This window comes from Nerophis lumbriciformis, linkage group LG16 (genome assembly GCF_033978685.3).
Source record: "Nerophis lumbriciformis linkage group LG16, RoL_Nlum_v2.1, whole genome shotgun sequence".
NCBI lineage: Eukaryota > Metazoa > Chordata > Actinopteri > Syngnathiformes > Syngnathidae > Nerophis > Nerophis lumbriciformis.
Window position 1 is genome coordinate 1,636,588 of NC_084563.2, and position 21,701 is coordinate 1,658,288.

At 39.3% G+C, this 21,701-nt stretch overlaps 2 protein-coding genes across 6 annotated transcripts in view; one reads left to right on the forward strand and one right to left on the reverse strand.

Annotated features, from left to right (window-relative positions):
* slc36a1 (solute carrier family 36 member 1) overlaps positions 1–21,701 on the reverse strand; it is a 532,187-nt gene that overhangs the window by 187,656 nt on the left and 322,830 nt on the right. The window lies entirely within an intron of this gene.
* Positions 1–21,701, forward strand: part of LOC133581211 (neural cell adhesion molecule L1.1-like) — a 74,820-nt gene that overhangs the window by 50,308 nt on the left and 2,811 nt on the right. For 4 of the 5 annotated variants that reach the window (XM_061935301.1, XM_061935305.1, XM_061935303.1 and 1 more), the window contains 22 exons: positions 1,361–1,531; positions 3,203–3,317; positions 3,391–3,575; positions 3,644–3,775; positions 3,947–4,090; positions 4,993–5,104; positions 5,439–5,599; positions 5,677–5,836; positions 5,996–6,123; positions 10,315–10,416; positions 10,487–10,702; positions 10,830–10,900; positions 11,074–11,299; positions 11,388–11,494; positions 11,651–11,918; positions 11,998–12,120; positions 12,238–12,414; positions 12,590–12,703; positions 12,769–12,918; positions 18,308–18,439; positions 18,515–18,587; positions 18,678–18,689. In XM_061935301.1, coding sequence (XP_061791285.1) covers positions 1,361–1,531; positions 3,203–3,317; positions 3,391–3,575; positions 3,644–3,775; positions 3,947–4,090; positions 4,993–5,104; positions 5,439–5,599; positions 5,677–5,836; positions 5,996–6,123; positions 10,315–10,416; positions 10,487–10,702; positions 10,830–10,900; positions 11,074–11,299; positions 11,388–11,494; positions 11,651–11,918; positions 11,998–12,120; positions 12,238–12,414; positions 12,590–12,703; positions 12,769–12,918; positions 18,308–18,439; positions 18,515–18,587; positions 18,678–18,689 — 3,079 coding nt within the window. The remainder of the gene's footprint in view (positions 1–1,360; positions 1,532–3,202; positions 3,318–3,390; positions 3,576–3,643; positions 3,776–3,946; positions 4,091–4,992; positions 5,105–5,438; positions 5,600–5,676; positions 5,837–5,995; positions 6,124–10,314; positions 10,417–10,486; positions 10,703–10,829; positions 10,901–11,073; positions 11,300–11,387; positions 11,495–11,650; positions 11,919–11,997; positions 12,121–12,237; positions 12,415–12,589; positions 12,704–12,768; positions 12,919–18,307; positions 18,440–18,514; positions 18,588–18,677; positions 18,690–21,701) is intronic. The other variant, XM_072914876.1, reaches the window with a different exon arrangement.

The following is a 21,701-nucleotide window of genomic DNA, read 5'->3' on the forward strand; positions in this document are numbered from 1 at the left end:
TAGCTCCCTTATCACCTGATTATGTTTTATTACTAGCTCCCTTATAACCTGATTATGTTTTATTACTAGCTCCCTTATCACCTGATTATGTTTTATTACTAGCTCCCTTATCACCTGATTATGTTTTATTACTAGCTCCCTTATCACCTGATTATGTTTTATTACTAGCTCCCTTATCACCTGATTATGTTTTATTACTAGCTCCCTTATCACCTGATTATGTTTTATTACTAGCTCCCTTATAACCTGATTATGTTTTATTACTAGCTCCCTTATCACCTGATTATGTTTTATTACTAGCTCCCTTATAACCTGATTATGTTTTACTACTAGCTCCCTTATCACCTGATTATGTTTTATTACTAGCTCCCTTATCACCTGATTATGTTTTATTACTAGCTCCCTTATCACCTGATTATGTTTTATTAGCACCGTCACTGTCAGCAGTCAAGGAAGGTGCGCCCCCCAGTGGACTGGCATTGTCATGACAGCAGAAGGTGCGCCCCCCAGTGGACTGGCATGGTCATGACAGCACAGTAACTGAAACAAGACAACATTGTTTCAAGAATAAAACATGCTTCGTCATCTTGGTATGGAGAAGACACAAATAAAATATTTGAAAAAAATGACTTCAATGTTTCATTAAATAGTTAAGTCATTAAATCGTATCAATATTTAATTAAACCATGAAATAATAAAATCTGTTATTACTTAATTTTACAATGAATAGAATTGATTACATAATCATTTATACATTAATATATTTAATTCCAATTACAGTTTACTCAACACACATCAAAGTAATTATTGAAATATTTATTCATTTATTTTATTTTGTTCCATTGGTCTTCCATCTGGATCAACTTTTCAAAATCCGCCTATTTATTGTTTTAGTTCAGCGGCCAACATCAAATCATAACATAAAGGGTAAAAATAAAATACAATACAATTATTATTCACAACACACCAAATGGGAAACATTGAAGTAATACTAATATTTGTATATTTAATGTTCTCCTGCGCAATCTTATCTCTTTATGGTGTCATTTTTATTCCTTGTTGTTAAATAGTTGACCATAACTCACTTCTTTCTATTTTACACCCCTCGATATCGAGGGTGTACCCCGCCTTCCGCCCCATTGTAGCTGAGATAGGCTCCAGCGCCCCCTGCGACTCTGAAGGGAATAAGCGGTAGAAAATGGATGGATGGATGGATATCGATGTGTGTGAATGTGTGTGTGTGTGTGTGTGTGTGTGTGTGTGTGTGTGTGTGTGTGTGTGTGTGTGTGTGTGTGTGTGTGCGTGTGTGTGTGTGTGTGTGAGAGCAATGTTCATAACGTGGCCTGTGAACGCCCCCCAGGGATGGTGCACATCAAGCAGAGTGACAGAGTGATGGTCGGCCTCACTGGAAACTTGTACTTCTCCAACCTGCTGAGGAGCGACAGCAGAGACGATTATGTCTGCAACGCTCAGTATTCTGCAGCCAGAACTATGCTGCCTGACACCGTCATCTCCCTCAATGTGCAGCCCAGTGAGTACACACACACACACACACACACACACACACACACACACACACACACACACACACAGTGCAAAAAGAACAGAGAGTTAATTGAAAGAAAACTATTACTTCCTAATTGTGAAAACTCGAGTATACTATTTCAATTTCAATAATACTTTGGAGTGCATGAGAAAGCATGAGACAGCTCTAGACTGCAGACTGGAGCTGATCCCATGAGGTGCCAAGACTTGTTGAGTCAGACTAGAGTCCTATATATCCTTGATGACTCTTGTCTGAGGAGACTCGATAGGACAGCTCTTGACAAGGCAGACTAGAGTCCTATATATCCTTGATGACTCTTGTCTGAGGAGACTAGATAGGACAGCTCTTGACAAGGCAGACTAGAGTCCTGTATATCTTTGATGACTCTTGTCTGAGGAGACTAGATAGGACAGCTCTTGACAAGGCAGACTAGAGTCCTATATATCCTTAATGACTCTTGTCTGAGGAGACTAGATAGGACAGCTCTTGACAAGGCAGACTAGAGTCCTATATATCCTTGATGACCCTTGTCTGAGGAGACTAGATAGGACAGCCCTTGACAAGGCAGACTAGAGTCCTGTATATCCTTGATGACTCTTGTCTGAGGAGACTCGATAGGACAGCTCTTGACAAGGCAGACTAGAGTCCTGTATATCCTTGATGACTCTTGTCTGAGGAGACTAGATAGGACAGCTCTTGACAAGGCAGACTAGAGTCCTGTATATCCTTGATGCCTCTTGTCTGAGGAGACCAAATAGGACAGCTCTAGGCAGCAGAGCATGACCACAATGAAGCCTGCTCCGATGAGAGGAGCCAAGACAAGACAGGACAGATTTAGACAGCGGCAGTCCTATCTAGTGTGGAGCAGGCTTCATCAGCTCATGCTCAAAGACAGCTCTATCTCCTGTCTAGTGCTGTCCTTTCTAGTCTTGGCCGCCTCTTATCTGAGCAGGCTTCATCAGTTCATGCTCAAACGCCGGATAGGACAGCTCTCATCTGAGAGAGGGACCAAGACCAGTTGGGTCAGCTCTGGACAACACAGACTAGAGCCCTCCTTTCTAGTCTTGATGCCTCTCATCTGAGAAGACTAGTCTTAGACAACACTGTCTAATGCTGTCTTATCTAGTATTCTCGAATGAGAGGCATCAGGACTAGGTAAGACAGCTCTAGACAAATTTCTCTAAAGCTGTCCCAGCATCAGTTCATGCTCAAACACTATATAGGACAGCTCTAGTCTGCATTGGCTAAAGTTTTTCTATCTAGCCTTGGCGCCTCGTCATCAGTTCATGCTAAACACAAGGGAGGGCAGTTTCAGACGGCACAGACAAGAGGTGTCCTATCTAGTCTGGACGCCTCTCATCAGAGCATGATTTGTTGGTTCATGCTCATAGACGGTTATATCTGCTGTCTAGAGCGGTCCTATCTAGTCTTCTTAGATGAGAGGCATTAGACTGCGTTGTCTAGAGCTGTCCCATCAATACTAGATAGGGGAGCTCTAGACAGCACAGACTAGGGCTGTCCTTCGCATGAGAGGTTTCAGACTATGTAGGACCGCTTAGGCTGGAGCTGTCCTATCTAGTGTTTGAGCATGAAGTGACAGAGCCTGCTAGAAGAAAAGAAGTGCGATCCATCATCACATATGGGTATGTTCTCCAGATAACGATATCTCTATGGGAAAGCCGCCTCAACTCTTGCACCCCAGCGTCCCCCACTCCTCGGTTGTAGCGCTCAGGGGCCAAAGTCTCACCTTGGAATGCATCCCTGAAGGCCTGTAAGAATCCTCCTTGTCCGTCCAGTTTCTGCTCCAAGTCCGGCAGTTGACCTTATTCTTCTTCTTCCTTCAGCCCGACTCCAAAGGTGGAGTGGACCAAGAAGGACGGCAACCTGGACGAGAGCAACGGCCATGGGGAAAACCACAACCGCTGGCTCTCTTTTGACAGCATCAGCCAGAGCGACGACGGCGAATACGAGTGCCGGGCGTTCAACGCCCACGGCTCCACCACGCACTCCTTCACCGTGACCGTGGAAGGTGGGTCTCTGCTTCCGTCAGCGTCTCCTCTAGGTGTCCACACTAAAACCTTTTCTTTCATGCCTAAGCTGCTCCTTACTGGGTCAAGGAGCCTCAGAACCTGCGCTACGCTCCTGGAGAAACCGTCAGACTGGACTGTCTGGCTGAAGGCATCCCGACTCCCAACATCACCTGGAGAATCAACGGCCAGTCGCTCTCAGGTAAACACGCCAACTTGACAGGACTGTTGGCGTACTTGTCCCAGGTCCAGCCTCTTCAGCTTTGCTCCAAACTGTCATGCTCGCTCTGAAGTCCTGATGTTTCCCACAGAGGTGGATACTCTGAAGTCTGAAACTGTCATGCTCACTCTAAAGTCCTGATGTGTCCCACAGAGGTGGATGCAGACCCTCGCCGCAGCGTCTTGGACGGCGTCTTGAAGCTGCTGGACGTGGAGCTGCAAGACACGGCCGTGTATCAGTGTGAGGCCGCCAACAAACATGGCGCCCTTCTCATCAACGCCTACCTCCATGTTGTCGGTAAGCACACACACCTGTACTTACAATACACACACATGTACTTATACACACACCTGTACTTACAATACACACACCTGTACTTACAACACACACACAACCTCCTTAAAGTTTTGTAATCCATCAGAAATATCAAGCAACTAAAATAGGCCACACATAGATAAGTGTAAAAAGAAAGAGTGGTTTGTATTTTCCCATCATACATTGTAATGGATTTAAAATGTTTTTATGGTGCATGGACGTTTTTTTATAATATTCCCAAAGTTCAATGAGCAGATTGTGTTATGTGTAACTATGTGTGTTGACAATTTGTGTTGGTTGCTGGTTTTTAGCGCCATGACTTGGAAAGGTTGTTTGAATTGGGTCATATAAGAAAAAGGTTTTCTATATTCAGTTCAATGCTCAATTCATGGTCATTGACCTGATTTACTCTCATTGCCCTCAATATGGCGCTAAAGTTGCTTTTTTAAGATCAACAGATATCCAAAATAAATTTGAAAGCACATTCCATGCCAGATTCCTTATTGATCTCATGGGCCAAAAAGAAGATGTGGTCCATAGTTTGGACCTACCTCTTCTATTTAAATAGAAGCACATATGCTTGTTTCTTGCTGATATTGAACCGAAATGAATATTGTATTGGGACACCTGTAATATATACACACTCTTGTCAAAGACAAACACAGCTCATTAGCATTAAAGCTACAGACACATTAAACACACTTTTCAACTTTGACATTTTTTGAATACACTATTGTTGAGACGATTGGCAATTGATGAAAATGTATAATCCATTAAAAAGAGACAAACGTCCCGTCAAGACGCAGACACCATGTCACATATTTAATGGCTGACCTTTAGTAGTCTTGTCCAATGGCTGACCTTTAGTGACGTGTGTCCCTCAGAGCTCCCCCCTCAGATCCTGTCCTCAGACGGGGTCGTGTACAAAGTCACCGAGGGCGGAACCATCAAGCTGTCCTGTAAAACCTTCGGCTCGCCGCTGCCTCACGTGGCGTGGTGAGTGTGACCACGGAGATGGTCCTGCAGACGCAGCATCCACACCCGTGTGGCCTGTATGGTCCAGCTGGACAAAAAAGTGGAATAAAGCTATGAAAAAAAGGCAATTTAGTTGAAGACAAAGCTAACGATAATATGGGTGCCCAATTTCTTTCTGTCCTTGCGTTCCTCTTTAGTTTTGTGTTCGTTTCACCTTTTTTCTGCCCCTCCTGTTCTGGTTCATTATGTGGAATAAGTTGTTTTGGAGGTGTGGTACTGCCCTGCTCATCCTTGGCATCTTGTTTGAACTTGTCTATGTCATTACTGCATCTGTTACTGCACACATGCTTTTCAGGGAGGGCAAGGACCCGGACCCCCTGCTGTCGAACCCTCGTGTCTCCCTGCTCACCGACGGGACGCTGGAGGTGTCTGACGTCGGTTACGGCGACATAGGCGTGTACAGCTGCTTCATCAAAAACACCAACATCTCTATCGACGCGCACCTGAAAGTGTTCAGTGAGTGTCGCACGAAAAAACCACAGAGATGGACTTTCTCACTTCCGAAACGCCTTAACTGTCTTGGCTGCCGTTAGATGGGACGGTGATTCTGGCGGGTCCGCAGGATGTGCGAGCGCTGCGGGGTGGGAGCGCTTTGCTGGACTGTCATTTCTACAAGGACCCCAGACTGCTCCGCTACACCATCGTCTGGAGGAAGGACGGACAAAAACTGCAGGACTCGTCCCTTGATGACAAGTAATGACAACGACATGTCCATAACGTAAAGTCTCAAAGCAATGTTTATGGGTCTCGGTTCCCGAAACTTCCTAATTTTGTAGCGCCGATACTAGAGTTATCGTTGAAAGAAAATAATGTTAGAAATAATAAGTCACTTGCAGGAGCTTGTGTGTCTAGGTACACCTTCTTTGTCAACGGTACTCTGCAAGTGACGGATGTCCAATCAAAAGACAACGCTGAGTATTCCTGTGAGATCATCACAGAGGTTGATCAGGCGACCGCCAGCGGCTCCGTCACAGTCATAGGTGAGTTAACAAAGTGACATTGCCACCTGCTGGCAAAAACTAGAGCTGCAATCTTGTGATTAATGTTGCACTCAAACACCAGAGTTGTAGGCGCAGGGGCGGGTGTGGTATGGGTGGGTGTGGTAGGGGCAGTGAGCGTTCAGCTTCCTGACAGCTTGATAAGATGAAACTGGTCCAAGATGGCAATCTCATTCCTGCCATCGGGGAGGACGCTGAAGAGTTAACGTGAAGGATGGGGTTGGAGTGTGTGCTTTATAGGTGTCCATGGTCTTCCCAGCTGCTTTCAAGATGCTCCTGGGCATTCTAGTGATGTGGTGTTGGTGATCCAGGAGAGGTTCTCACTGTATCTTAAAATAGTCGACTATTGGACAATTCCATGGGTCAATTCAGAGTCTGATTCGACCGTCGACCTCACAGTCAAATAATCCGATATTGAACCCCAGGACATATACTTAGTTCTTGTTGGGACTTTGGAAATTGTACTCGTCACACGCTGCCAAGGTGCGGCTTTGACCAGTTTGTTTCCTCATGCTGGTTCACCTCTAGAAACCTTATTTCCTCTGAATAGTTCAGTTTCATTGTCTTCTCGGTGCTCGGTTAGAGCTGAAGCTGAGATCCAAAAACCTCACTAAACCATCCCATCTTTGCCCTTTTTATTTTTTGTACTGGAGTGTTTTAGCATTTTTGAGGTCGAAATGGTCACAAATGCGATCTGTTCAATTGTTAGGATCCACATTAGCTGTGCTCTTGATATCCATCCATCCATCTTCTTCTGCTTATCTGGGGTCAAGTTTCCTAAGCAGAGAAGTTCAGACTTCCTTTTCCCCGGCTACTTTATTCAGGTCCTCCCAGGCAATTCCAAGGTGTTCCCAGGCTAGCTTAGAGACACAGACTCTCCAGCATGCCTTGGATCTTCTGTATGTCCCTGTTCCCCTACCAGCTGGAGCCCAGGATACCTCCCCAGGGAGGCATTTTAGGTGTATCCTGACCAGATGCCTCATGTGACCAGAGCCACCTCATCTGTGACTTGCTTCCAAGCTCTCAACGAATGACAGAGCTTCTCACACTATCTCTAAGGGATAGTCCCGCTCTTGTTAGTTTTGCACATCGTCGACGGATCATCCACTTATGACGAATTCAAAAGAATCAGATTGGACTATGAAACTTCTTAGTCGAAGACAGCCTTAATGGTGGTGAATTTCCTCCAGCTCAACAAGGACAAAACCGAGGTTTGAGTTTTAGGCCCTCAAGGCCAGAGGGATAAACTTTTAACAACATTTTAAACCAAGGCAATCCATGAAAATACTTGGGAGTCATTTTTGAATCCAAGCTGACTCTTATCCCACATATTAAAAATATTGCAAAAATGTTTTTTTTTAAATCATTTTAAGAACATAGTCAGAGTCTCTCAGACCAACACATTCTGTAGGTGTTAATGCATGCTTTTATTACAACTAGCGCTCTGCTCTCTGGCCTTCCCAAATACAATATCAGAAGTCCACATTTATTACAAAACTCAGGGTAGCTGACAAGAGGCGGGAGCTCCTTACGCAAGTTCTAAAGTGGCTCATTGTCTTCATTTCAAAGTTAGTTTTTAAATGTCTTCATGGCCTTGCGTCTTCTCATCTATCTGGCCTGCTTTTACCGTATCAACCCTGGCCGATCCTGAGCTCCTCTGTCACTGGCCTTTTATCTTTAGCAAATACCAGAACAAAGGTGGCATTTAGCCACTATGGCCCCCACTACTATGTTCCACAGCCTGCTCGAGAGCCACTATGGCCCCCACCACTGTGTTCCACAGCCTGCTCGAGAGCCACTATGGCCCCCACCACTGTGTTCCACAGCTTGCTAGAGAGCCACTATGGCCCCCAAAACCTGCTAGAGAGCCACTATGGCCCCCACTACTATGTACCACAGCCTGCTAGAGAGCCACTATGGCCCCGACCACTGTGTTCCACAGCCTGCTAGAGAGCCACTATGGCCCCCAAAACCTGCTAGAGAGCCACTATGGCCCCCACTACTATGTTCCACAGCCTGCTAGAGAGCCACTATGGCCCCCACAACCTGCTAGAGAGCCACTATGGCCCCCACTACTATGTTCCACAGCCTGCTCGAGAGCCACTATGGCCCCCACCACTGTGTTCCACAGCCTGGCCCCCAAAACCTGCTAGAGAGCCACTATGGCCCCCACTACTATGTTCCACAGCCTGCTAGAGAGCGACTATGGCCCCCACCACTGTGTTCCACAGCCTGCTCGAGAGCCACTATGGCCCCCACCACTGTGTTCCACAGCCTGCTCGAGAGCCACTATGGCCCCCACCACTATGTTCCACAACCTGCTAGAGAGCCACTATGGCACTTTACAATTTCAGAAAACACAAAAAGAAAATATAAACCAACTTACAAAAGGGAAGGTCCTAAAATGAGAGATTGACAGCCAAGTCAGCCAATCATTTTCTTCATATCCACCTAGCTTGGATGAGGAAGTGAAGACTCAGTGGATGACTGACGTACAGTAGCTGTCAATCTGTCATTTTGGGACATTCCCTTCCGGTTCACGGAATTGTAAGTTGTTTGGGCTTTTGTTTTTGTGTTTTCTGAAATTGTAAAGTGTTTTGTCTTTTGTTTTGGTGTTTTTTTTTTTTATTGTTAAGTGTTTTGTATTTTTCTTTTTTTAATTTCTGAAATTGTAAGTTGTCTTGGCCTTTGTTTTGTGTTTTCTCTATTTGTAATTTATTTTCTTAAATGTTAAAGTGTTTTGCACTGCCAGGCCACCGCAGATATTGGGTCTCCTTTAACAGGCCTACAGTCACGCTGACGTTTTACCAGCAGAGGAGCATGTTGGGCAGTGCACACACACAGAGTACTTACAAGCAGACACAGTGTGTAGACAGAAAAGGGAGAATGGACGCATCGTGGTGTAAAAAGTCAAGATAAAGGTGAAGTTATAACACTGAAACACCCTCAGGAAGAGCTGCTTTAACACATGGCTAACTAGCTAGCGGTCAACGTCCATCCACAGTGGGCAGCGTTTCAGCTACTGAATCACTACTTAAATCACTAATCCTGGCCTCCATGGCGACAAATAAAGTAAGTTTCTTACAAGTATTGTTATCACTGGAGGATGAGGAATAGCTAAACATGCTTCACTACACACCGTAGGAGGATACAATAGCTCACCGCTAACAGCAAGCTAGTACTTCTCAATGTAAACAAATGCTATGGTTGGATCTACACCTGACATCCACTGTAATGATACCAAGTACAATAGCGCATCTAGTGGATACTACGATGATTACATTGATATTTTTTATCGTATCAAAATATTTTTTTCTTTAAAAAAAATGTATAATATGTTTATAAACTCGGAAAATAAATTAAGTTTATTCCAAGTATTAATATTACTGGAGGACAAGGAAATAGCTAAACATGCTTCACTACACACCGTAGGAGGATACAATAGCTCACCGGCGTAAGAATGTAAACAAACGCCATGGGTGGATCTGCACCTGACATCCACTGTAATGATACCAAGTACAGGAGCATATCGAGTCAAGACTACTATGATTACATCGATATTTTTCAGCATCACAAATTTTTTTTACGTTTTTTATTTATTCATATTATGTTTATAAACGCAATAAATATGTCCCTGGACACTTGAGGGCTTTGAATATGACCAATGTATGATCCTGTAACTACATGGTATCACATCCATACCTAAATGTGTGGTATCATCCAAAACTAATGTCAAGTATCAAAGAAGAGAAGAATAAGTGATTATTACATTTTAACAGAAGTGTAGATAGAACATGTTAAAACAGAAAATAAGCAGATATTAACAGTAAATGAACAAGTAGATTAATAATACATTTTTACAGTTTGTCCCTCATAATGTGTATAAAATAATAGGTGTATAAATGACACAATATGTTACTGCATAGACTAATTAGGAGTCTTTGTTTGTTTACTTACTACTAAAAGACAATAAGTTCACTATTTTATTTAAGGACTAAATTACAATAATAAACATATTTTTCATGTACACTAAAAAAATGTTTCCAATAAAGACAATAATTAAATTTTTTGTGGTGCCCTTTATATAGAAAAGTATCAAAAATGATCCAAGTGCATTACCTGTACCAAAATATTATTATGGAGACAACCCTACATTTTATGTTGGACTTTCAGCCCGTCCAGACCCGCCTAAGAATCTGACTCTGTCTGACGTGAAGGACTACAGTTTGACTCTGAGTTGGATCCCCGGTGGCTCCCACAACAGCCCCATCACAGGTACCCTCGCACATGTGCTGGTGATCACAAGGTGCACCATGTGACCTCCACGGCCCCCTAACACTTGCAGAGTTCCTGGTGGAGGCAAAGGAGGAGCAGTTGTCACAGAGGCAGGAGGACGACATGTGGAAGTGGGAGGTGATGGAACAAGTGCCGGGCAACTTTAACCACCGACAGCTGTCCCTCCGCCCTTTCTGCAAGTATGCCTTCCGGGTCATCGCAGTCAATGCGCTCGGTCCCAGCAACCCCAGCCAGACCACACACTTCTACAGCACGCCCCCTGCTGGTAGGAGACACCAAAGTCAAGCAGATTGTTTTAGGAGAAGAAGCAAACATACGTACAAGAGTGTTTGTACACACCTAAAAAAGTCATTTTAAGTATCTACAAAGTGATGCCTTGTCCTTTTTCCTAGTACCATACACAAATCCTACCAATGTGCGCAGTGAGTCCTCCGACAAGGGAACTCTGGCTATTATGTGGGATGTAAGTACTTCAACATGCTCTTGAATCACAAAACTTTCTCACTCTCACCTTTCTGATTAGATACCTACTGTTGCAATGCATAACCTCCGCTACTGTGTTCTTCCAGAGGTCTCCTCAGACAAGAGATAGATTCGGTAAAAAACTCATACTTTTAACCTTTTGTGGACTCGTAGGAGATGCCCAGAAGATCACACAACAGCGAGGGCTTCCAGTACAAGGTTTTATGGAGGGAGGAGGGTGGCAAGAGTGTTCATTGGAACCACGGCCACGCCAAGTCTCCGCCCTTCTTGGTGAACAACACGGGAACATACGTGCCATTTGAGATTAAAGTCCAAGCCGTCAACTCACTGGGTGAAGGACCTACAATGGAGGCTGAGATCGGATATTCTGGAGAGGATGGTACTACACAAAAAACTCCATACCAAGTTCAGCATATTTGCCTTAGTTGGTCAGTTTGGGTCCAAATGAGATGAATTCCTTGTCTTAGTTCCTGAGGAAGCTCCCAGTGGAGTCTCAGTCACAGTGATGAACAGGACCGTTGCTGTTAAGTGGAATGAAGCCCAGAACGTTAGAGGCCTTCTTCTGGGATACAAGGTACTAGAGGCTGTTAAAATCAGGGACTGTTTTTAATCCGAGTTTGTGCTGACTCCTGACAACAACAACACATGTCATCTGTAATCCCATGTACCTATGTCCATATGAGAGTCTTAGACACACTATTTGAAGTCTAATCCTTGTCCTTCGTGTCAGATCTATATCAAGAGGCATGGTCCACAAGGGGGTCGGGGCCGACGGTCACCTGGGGAAAAGAACCACTGGCAGGAAGACAGGGAGCGAGAAGGAAGATGGGATCAAGCCAAGGAGGATGATAAGGTGGTGGTGGTCCTGGGAAATAAGAAGTCAGAGGAAGTGACAGGGCTGCAGCTTTATTCTCAGTACAAGCTTTCCGTCGCGGCCTTTAACAGCAAAGGAGAGAGCCCTCCTTCTGCGGCAGTCCACTTCAGCACCCCAGAAGGAGGTAAGCCTCAGATAAAGGGCTATTTCTTAAATGTTTGTACAGAGGTTTGATATTTCTTCACCTCATTGTCATGGTGCAGCTCCCGGACCTCCAGCGTCGCTAACATTTGAGAGCCCATCAGAAAACTCTATTATTCTCTACTGGACCCCCCCAGTGGAAACCAATGGAAATCTGCTGGGATACGTGGTGCAGTACCAACAAGGTATGTCCGATGTGTGCCTAATCCTTCTAGAATGAGACCAAACGCTTCCAGAGTTGAGATTCTGTAAACATCTTGAAAGTTCACAGAGTGATTGTGCTGTGTTTTCTGCATGTGCAGAGGTGAAGAGCAGAGATAGTCCGCTCCAGATAGAGATGATCGGTGATCCCAATGTGACCCACCTTGTGTTGGACACTCTGAGCCCTCAGGGCTATTACAACTTCAAGGTGATTGCTCGCACCGCCGCAGGGGAAGGACAGCCTATCACAAAGAGGAACGCCACCCTCTTTGACGGAGGTAAAATGACAACTTCTAACGGTCATGATATTTGTTGGTGAGGTGGTCTTCCAAGTAGTTTCAGGACAATTGTATTCACAGTTTTATAAGCTCTTCCCTAACTCTGTCAAGATCAAGTCATCCTATGGACCAGGTTCTTCCTGCCAGATTATGTTCATGCTCTCCCTCCATGCAGTTCCCCCGTCAAACATCACCATCACGCCAAGTAACATGGCGTTCAACTTAAGCTGGGTACCTGGAGAGCGAGAGAGGAACCACGGCTTCCACATCAGCTTTCTTAGGAAGAGTGGTATGTGACAAAAAAAAAGCTGAAGACCGTGATGGAGGAAAACATGCTCTCGCTCTGGTTTTCAGCTGGTGTTCAGTGGGAGAAGTCAGAAATGGTGAACTCCACGCAGGCGTTCTACTCGCTGACGGGCCTTCAGCCAGGAACTGAGTACCACCTTGTGGTCATGCATGGGAACTACACACAGTGGGAGTCAGCAGCATGGACCTTAGGACCTGGTACTTTATAAGGAGCACGCTATAAACACATTACCACACCAGCATGCTAACATAGCTAGCGACTACGTAACTTTCTTTGACTTTGCATGAGAAAGGCTTAGCAACACCAAAATATGTTTGTTGTTTTTTCACAAGGCTGAATTTTTCTTTTTGATTAGCACAACAAATTCTCCTCATGCACATCATTCTTTGTTGTCTCTCATGAAGTCTGCCAGGATTAGGCTTGTTGCGGGGGAAAGGGAACGTCTATGAAATGAAGGCTTTAAATGAGCAAAATACGTAAAAATGACAAGTTATTATTAATGTTACTACATTACTTATATACTTACAGTATGATGAAAATATTGAAATATTACATGATATTATGAATGTTACTACATGACGTATATACTTACATCATGTATATATTACATGTTATTATGAATGTTACTACATGACATATATACTTACATCATGTATATATTACATGTTATTATGAATGTTATTACATGACATATATACTTACATCATGTATATATTACATGTTATTATGAATGTTACTAGATACTACATATATACTTACATCATGTATATATTACATGTTATTATGAATGTTACTACATGACATATATACTTACATCATGTATATATTACATGTTATTATGAATGTTACTACATGACATATATACTTACATCATGTATATATTACATGTTATTATGAATGTTACTACATGACATATATACTTACATCATGTATATATTACATGTTATTATGAATGTTACTACATGACATATATACTTACATCATGTATATATTACATGTTATTATGAATGTTACTACATGACATATATACTTACATCATGTATATATTACATGTTATTATGAATGTTACTAAATACTACATATATACTTACATCATGTATATATTACATGTTATTATGAATGTTACTACATGACATATATACTTACATCATGTATATATTACATGTTACTATGAATGTTACTACATGACATATATACTTACATCATGTATATATTACATGTTATTATGAATGTTACTACATGACATATATACTTACATCATGTATATATTACATGTTATTATGAATGTTACTACATGACATATATACTTACATCATGTATATATTACATGTTATTATGAATGTTACTACATGACATATATACTTACATCATGTATATATTACATGTTATTATGAATGTTACTACATGACATATATACTTACATCATGTATATATTACATGTTATTATGAATGTTACTACATGACATATATACGTACATCATGTATATATTACATGTTATTATGAATGTTACTACATGACATATATACTTACATCATGTATATATTACATGTTATTATGAATGTCACTACATGACATATATACTTACATCATGTATATATTACATGTTATTATGAATGTCACTACATGACATATATACTTACATCATGTATATATTACATGTTATTATGAATGTTACTACATGACATATATATTTACATCATGTATATATTACATGTTATTATGAATGTTACTACATGACATATATACTTACATCATGTATATATTACATGTTATTATGAATGTTACTAGATACTACATATATACTTACATCATGTATATATTACATGTTATTATGAATGTTACTACATGACATATATACTTACATCATGTATATATTACATGTTACTATGAATGTTACTACATGACATATATACTTACATCATGTATATATTACATGTTATTATGAATGTTACTACATGACATATATACTTACATCATGTATATATTACATGTTATTATGAATGTTACTACATGACATATATACTTACATCATGTATATATTACATGTTATTATGAATGTTACTACATGACATATATACTTACATCATGTATATATTACATGTTATTATGAATGTTACTAAATACTACATATATACTTACATCATGTATATATTACATGTTATTATGAATGTTACTACATGACATATATACTTACATCATGTATATATTACATGTTATTATGAATGTTACTACATGACATATATACTTACATCATGTATATATGACATGTTATTATGAATGTTACTACATGACATATATACTTACATCATGTATATATTACATGTTATTATGAATGTTACTACATGACATATATACTTACATCATGTATATATTACATGTTATTATGAATGTCACTACATGACATATATACTTACATCATGTATATATTACATGTTATTATGAATGTCACTACATGACATATATACTTACATCATGTATATATTACATGTTATTATGAATGTTACTACATGACATATATACTTACATCATGTATATATTACATGTTATTATGAATGTTACTACATGACATATATACTTACATCATGTATATATTACATGTTATTATGAATGTTACTACATGACATATATACTTACATCATGTATATATTACATGTTATTATGAATGTTACTACATGACATATATACTTACATCATGTATATATTACATGTTATTATGAATGTTACTACATGACATATATACTTACATCATGTATATATTACATGTTATTATGAATGTTACTACATGACATATATACTTACATCATGTATATATTACATGTTATTATGAATGTTACTACATGACATATATACGTACATCATGTATATATTACATGTTATTATGAATGTTACTACATGACATATATACTTACATCATGTATATATTACATGTTATTATGAATGTCACTACATGACATATATACTTACATCATGTATATATTACATGTTATTATGAATGTCACTACATGACATATATACTTACATCATGTATATATTACATGTTATTATGAATGTTACTACATGACATATATATTTACATCATGTATATATTACATGTTATTATGAATGTTACTACATGACATATATACTTACATCATGTATATATTACATGTTATTATGAATGTTACTAGATACTACATATATACTTACATCATGTATATATTACATGTTATTATGAATGTTACTACATGACATATATACTTACATCATGTATATATTACATGTTACTATGAATGTTACTACATGACATATATACTTACATCATGTATATATTACATGTTATTATGAATGTTACTACATGACATATATACTTACATCATGTATATATTACATGTTATTATGAATGTTACTACATGACATATATACTTACATCATGTATATATTACATGTTATTATGAATGTTACTACATGACATATATACTTACATCATGTATATATTACATGTTATTATGAATGTTACTAAATACTACATATATACTTACATCATGTATATATTACATGTTATTATGAATGTTACTACATGACATATATACTTACATCATGTATATATTACATGTTATTATGAATGTTACTACATGACATATATACTTACATCATGTATATATGACATGTTATTATGAATGTTACTACATGACATATATACTTACATCATGTATATATTACATGTTATTATGAATGTTACTACATGACATATATACTTACATCATGTATATATTACATGTTATTATGAATGTCACTACATGACATATATACTTACATCATGTATATATTACATGTTATTATGAATGTCACTACATGACATATATACTTACATCATGTATATATTACATGTTATTATGAATGTTACTACATGACATATATACTTACATCATGTATATATTACATGTTATTATGAATGTTACTACATGACATATATACTTACATCATGTATATATTACATGTTATTACGAATGTCACTACATGACATACATACTTACATTGTGTACATTTTTGTTTGTTTCTTACGTAGATGAAGCAGGAACGGCAACAAAATATAGACTATTCCTCAATTGTCAGAGCTTCTTTCGGTTCCTAACTTGCACAATTCCCACATTTCTTAGCTGATTTGAACCATTCCACCATCAATCAAACTACCATCCACACACTCCACTCACCTTGGACAATCAAACTACCATCCACACACTCCACTCACCTTGGACAATCAAACTACCATCCACACACTCCACTCACCTTGGACAATCCAACTACCATCCACACACTCCACTCACCTTGGACAATCCAACTACCATCCACACACTCCACTCACCTTGGACAATCAAACTACCATCCACACAGTCCACTCACCTTGGACAATCAAACTACCATCCACACACTCCACTCACCTTGGACAATCCAACTACCATCCACACACTCCACTCACCTTGGACAATCAAACTACCATCCACACACTCCACTGACCTTGGACAATCAAACTACCATCCACACACTCCACTCACCTTGGACAATCAAACTACCATCCACACACTCCACTGACCTTGGACAATCAAACTACCATCCACACACTCCACTCACCTTGGACAATCAAACTACCATCCACACACTCCACTCACCTTGGACAATCCAACTACCATCCACACACTCCACTCACCTTGGACAATCAAACTACCATCCACACACTCCACTCACCTTGGACAATCCAACTACCATCCACACAGTCCACTCACCTTGGACAATCAAACTACCATCCACACACTCCACTCACCTTGGAAAATCAAACTACTATTTTCCAAGTTCAAAAAAATTCCAGAAATTCACCAAATTCCTGGTTGTCCAAAGCCCTATTTTCACCTTTTCCTTGAAAGTTTTCACAGGCCACAGTTTTCAAACAATTCCAGCCATTCTACCTTCAAAACCTTCTTCTTAGTTGGGACAACAAATGCTCCTATTTGTTTCCCACACAAATTCCCGCTTTTCCAGGAATTCTAAAATTCCAATCCTCAATTTCAACCGTTACTACGTGGGCATTTTTCAAGCGATTGGAAACCTTCTAACACCAAGCCATTCATATCATCTAGGCTAGGGCAATTGTGCTAGTATCAATATTTTCAAATATTTTGGTTTTTCCCAAAATTCCGGGATATTCCCATCCAAATAAATGGACAAATTCAAAGTTCTGTAATGCCCAGAATTCTCAAAATGGAAAACTTTTGAAAAAAACCTGCGGAAAATTCAAGCACTTCAGGCCGCGACAGTCAGCAAAAATAAATGTTGTCCTTTGAATTGATTGATTGAGACTTTTATTAGTAGATTGCACAGTACAGTACATATTCCCTACAATTGACCACTAAATGGTAACACCCCAATAAGTTTTTCCACTTGTTTAAGTCGGGGTCCACGTTAATCATTTCATGGTACCATTCATGGAATTAGCACACCTCTTGTTTTATATAGAAAAAGCTCCTCTTGGCATTCCCACCATCACAATAATCAGTAGGTAGTGCACCCTGGTGGGTGGTGAGCACATGAACTAGCAATAATGTTGTCACCAGGGCCCTCGGAGGTGAGCGGCGGCTTTGCCACTCAGGGCTGGCTCATCGGACTCATCAGCGCCATAGTGCTGCTCATCCTCATACTGCTCATCCTCTGCCTCATCAAGCGCAGAAAGGGCGGCAAATACGCAGGTAAGCGTGCCAAAAAGTGACATTTTTCTCTCTCCTGCGGGCTCGGACCTAACGGGTTCTGTTTGGGTCCCGCAGTGAAGGACAAGGAAGACAAAGAGGTGGACTCGGAAGCTCGGCCAATGAAGGACGAAACCTTCGGAGAGTACAGGCGAGTGGCCACTACTTCAACGTTTCACACTTTTAACGCCTCTGTGCTTAAATTCACTTTTCACTTTCCCCTTCAACGCATCGCTTGCAGATCGTTGGAGAGGTGAGGAACTTGAACGCCTCGCATGTTAGTTGTTGTGATGCTGCGTTCAAACACTCACTTTCATATATTCAAGTGACACAAACAATGTTTTCTATGAAAAGTCCATTAAAAGTCTTTTAAAATTTGAACCCCAAATATTTCTAGTCCAACACCAGGAGGGTGTGCCTGAGCAAGCGTAGTGAGAAAGACAACTGTTTGAATACAAAGCAGCAATCCTACTGTCAATATATGTTTGAATACAAAGCAGCAATCTTACTGTCAATATATGTTTGAATACAAAGCAGCAATCTTACTGTCAATATATGTTTGAATACAAAGCAGCAATCTTACTGTCAATATATGTTTGAATACAAAGCAGCAATCTTACTGTCAATATATGTTTGAATACAAAGCAGCAATCTTACGGTCAATATATGTTTGAATACAAAGCAGCAATCTTACTGTCAATATATGTTTGAATACAAAGCAGCAATCTTACTGTCAATATATGTTTGAATACAAAGCAGCAATCTTACTGTCAATATATGTTTGAATACAAAGCAGCAATCTTACTGTCAATATATGTTTGAATACAAAGCAGCAATCTTCCTGTCAATATATGTTTGAATACAAAGCAGCAATCTTACTGTCAATATATGTTTGAATACAAAGCAGCAATCTTACTGTCAATATATGTTTGAATACAAAGCAGCAATCTTACTGTCAATATATGTTTGAATACAAAGCAGCAATCTTACTGTCAATATATGTTTGAATACAAAGCAGCAATCTTACTGTCAATATATGTTTGAATACAAAGCAGCCATCTTACTGTCAATATATGTTTGAATACAAAGCAGCAATCTTACTGTCAATATATGTTTGAATACAAAGCAGCAATCTTACGGTCAATATATGTTTGAATACAAAGCAGCAATCTTACTGTCAATATATGTTTGAATACAAAGCAGCAATCTTACTGTCAATATATGTTTGAATACAAAGCAGCAATCTTACTGTCAATATATGTTTGAATACAAAGCAGCAATCTTACGGTCAATATATGTTTGAATACAAAGCAGCAATCTTACTGTCAATATATGTTTGAATACAAAGCAGCAATCTTACTGTCAATATATGTTTGAATACAAAGCAGCAATCTTACTGTCAATATATGTTTGAATACAAAGCAGCAATCTTACTGTCAATATATGTTTGAATACAAAGCAGCAATCTTCCTGTCAATATATGTTTGAATACAAAGCAGCAATCTTACTGTCAATATATGTTTGAATACAAAGCAGCAATCTTACTGTCAATATATGTTTGAATACAAAGCAGCAATCTTACTGTCAATATATGTTTGAATACAAAGCAGCAATCTTACTGTCAATATATGTTTGAATACAAAGCAGCAATCTTACTGTCAATATATGTTTGAATACAAAGCAGCAATCTTACGGTCAATATATGTTTGAATACAAAGCAGCAATCTTACTGTCAATATATGTTTGAATACAAAGCAGCAATCTTACTGTCAATATATGTTTGAATACAAAGCAGCAATCTTACTGTCAATATATGTTTGAATACAAAGCAGCAATCTTACGGTCAATATATGTTTGAATACAAAGCAGCAATCTTACTGTCAATATATGTTTGAATACAAAGCAGCAATCTTACTGTCAATATATGTTTGAATACAAAGCAGCAATCTTACTGTCAATATATGTTTGAATACAAAGCAGCAATCTTACTGTCAATATATGTTTGAATACAAAGCAGCAATCTTACTGTCAATATATGTTTGAATACAAAGCAGCAATCTTACTGTCAATATATGTTTGAATACAAAGCAGCAATCTTACTGTCAATATATGTTTGAATACAAAGCAGCAATCTTACTGTCAATATATGTTTGAATACAAAGCAGCAATCTTACGGTCAATATATGTTTGAATACAAAGCAGCAATCTTACTGTCAATATATGTTTGAATACAAAGCAGCAATCTTACTGTCAATATATGTTTGAATACAAAGCAGCAATCTTACTGTCAATATATGTTTGAATACAAAGCAGCAATCTTACTGTCAATATATGTTTGAATACAAAGCAGCAATCTTCCTGTCAATATATGTTTGAATACAAAGCAGCAATCTTACTGTCAATATATGTTTGAATACAAAGCAGCAATCTTACTGTCAATATATGTTTGAATACAAAGCAGCAATCTTACTGTCAATATATGTTTGAATACAAAGCAGCAATCTTACTGTCAATATATGTTTGAATACAAAGCAGCAATCTTACTGTCAATATATGTTTGAATACAAAGCAGCAATCTTACGGTCAATATATGTTTGAATACAAAGCAGCAATCTTACTGTCAATATATGTTTGAATACAAAGCAGCAATCTTACTGTCAATATATGTTTGAATACAAAGCAGCAATCTTACTGTCAATATATGTTTGAATACAAAGCAGCAATCTTACGGTCAATATATGTTTGAATACAAAGCAGCAATCTTACTGTCAATATATGTTTGAATACAAAGCAGCAATCTTACTGTCAATATATGTTTGAATACAAAGCAGCAATCTTACTGTCAATATATGTTTGAATACAAAGCAGCAATCTTACTGTCAATATATGTTTGAATACAAAGCAGCAATCTTACTGTCAATATATGTTTGAATACAAAGCAGCAATCTTACTGTCAATATATGTTTGAATACAAAGCAGCAATCTTACTGTCAATATATGTTTGAATACAAAGCAGCAATTCTACTATCAAAGCCAACGACAGTGGTTGAAGTGTAATTTCCCCTCATTAGCATGAACGTTGGCACTGACAGTGGCACATGTATCCCATGCCATTTTAGGCCCCTTCTACACTAAGGTTATGCAGGGTAAATCCCACCTCACCTTATCCTTGTCCACACACACAATGGTTGTTTAAGACCCCGCTCCCCTCTGTCCGCCGGCGCAACGTGACCTAGCACGCACATCATAGTCACCTCCATTGTGG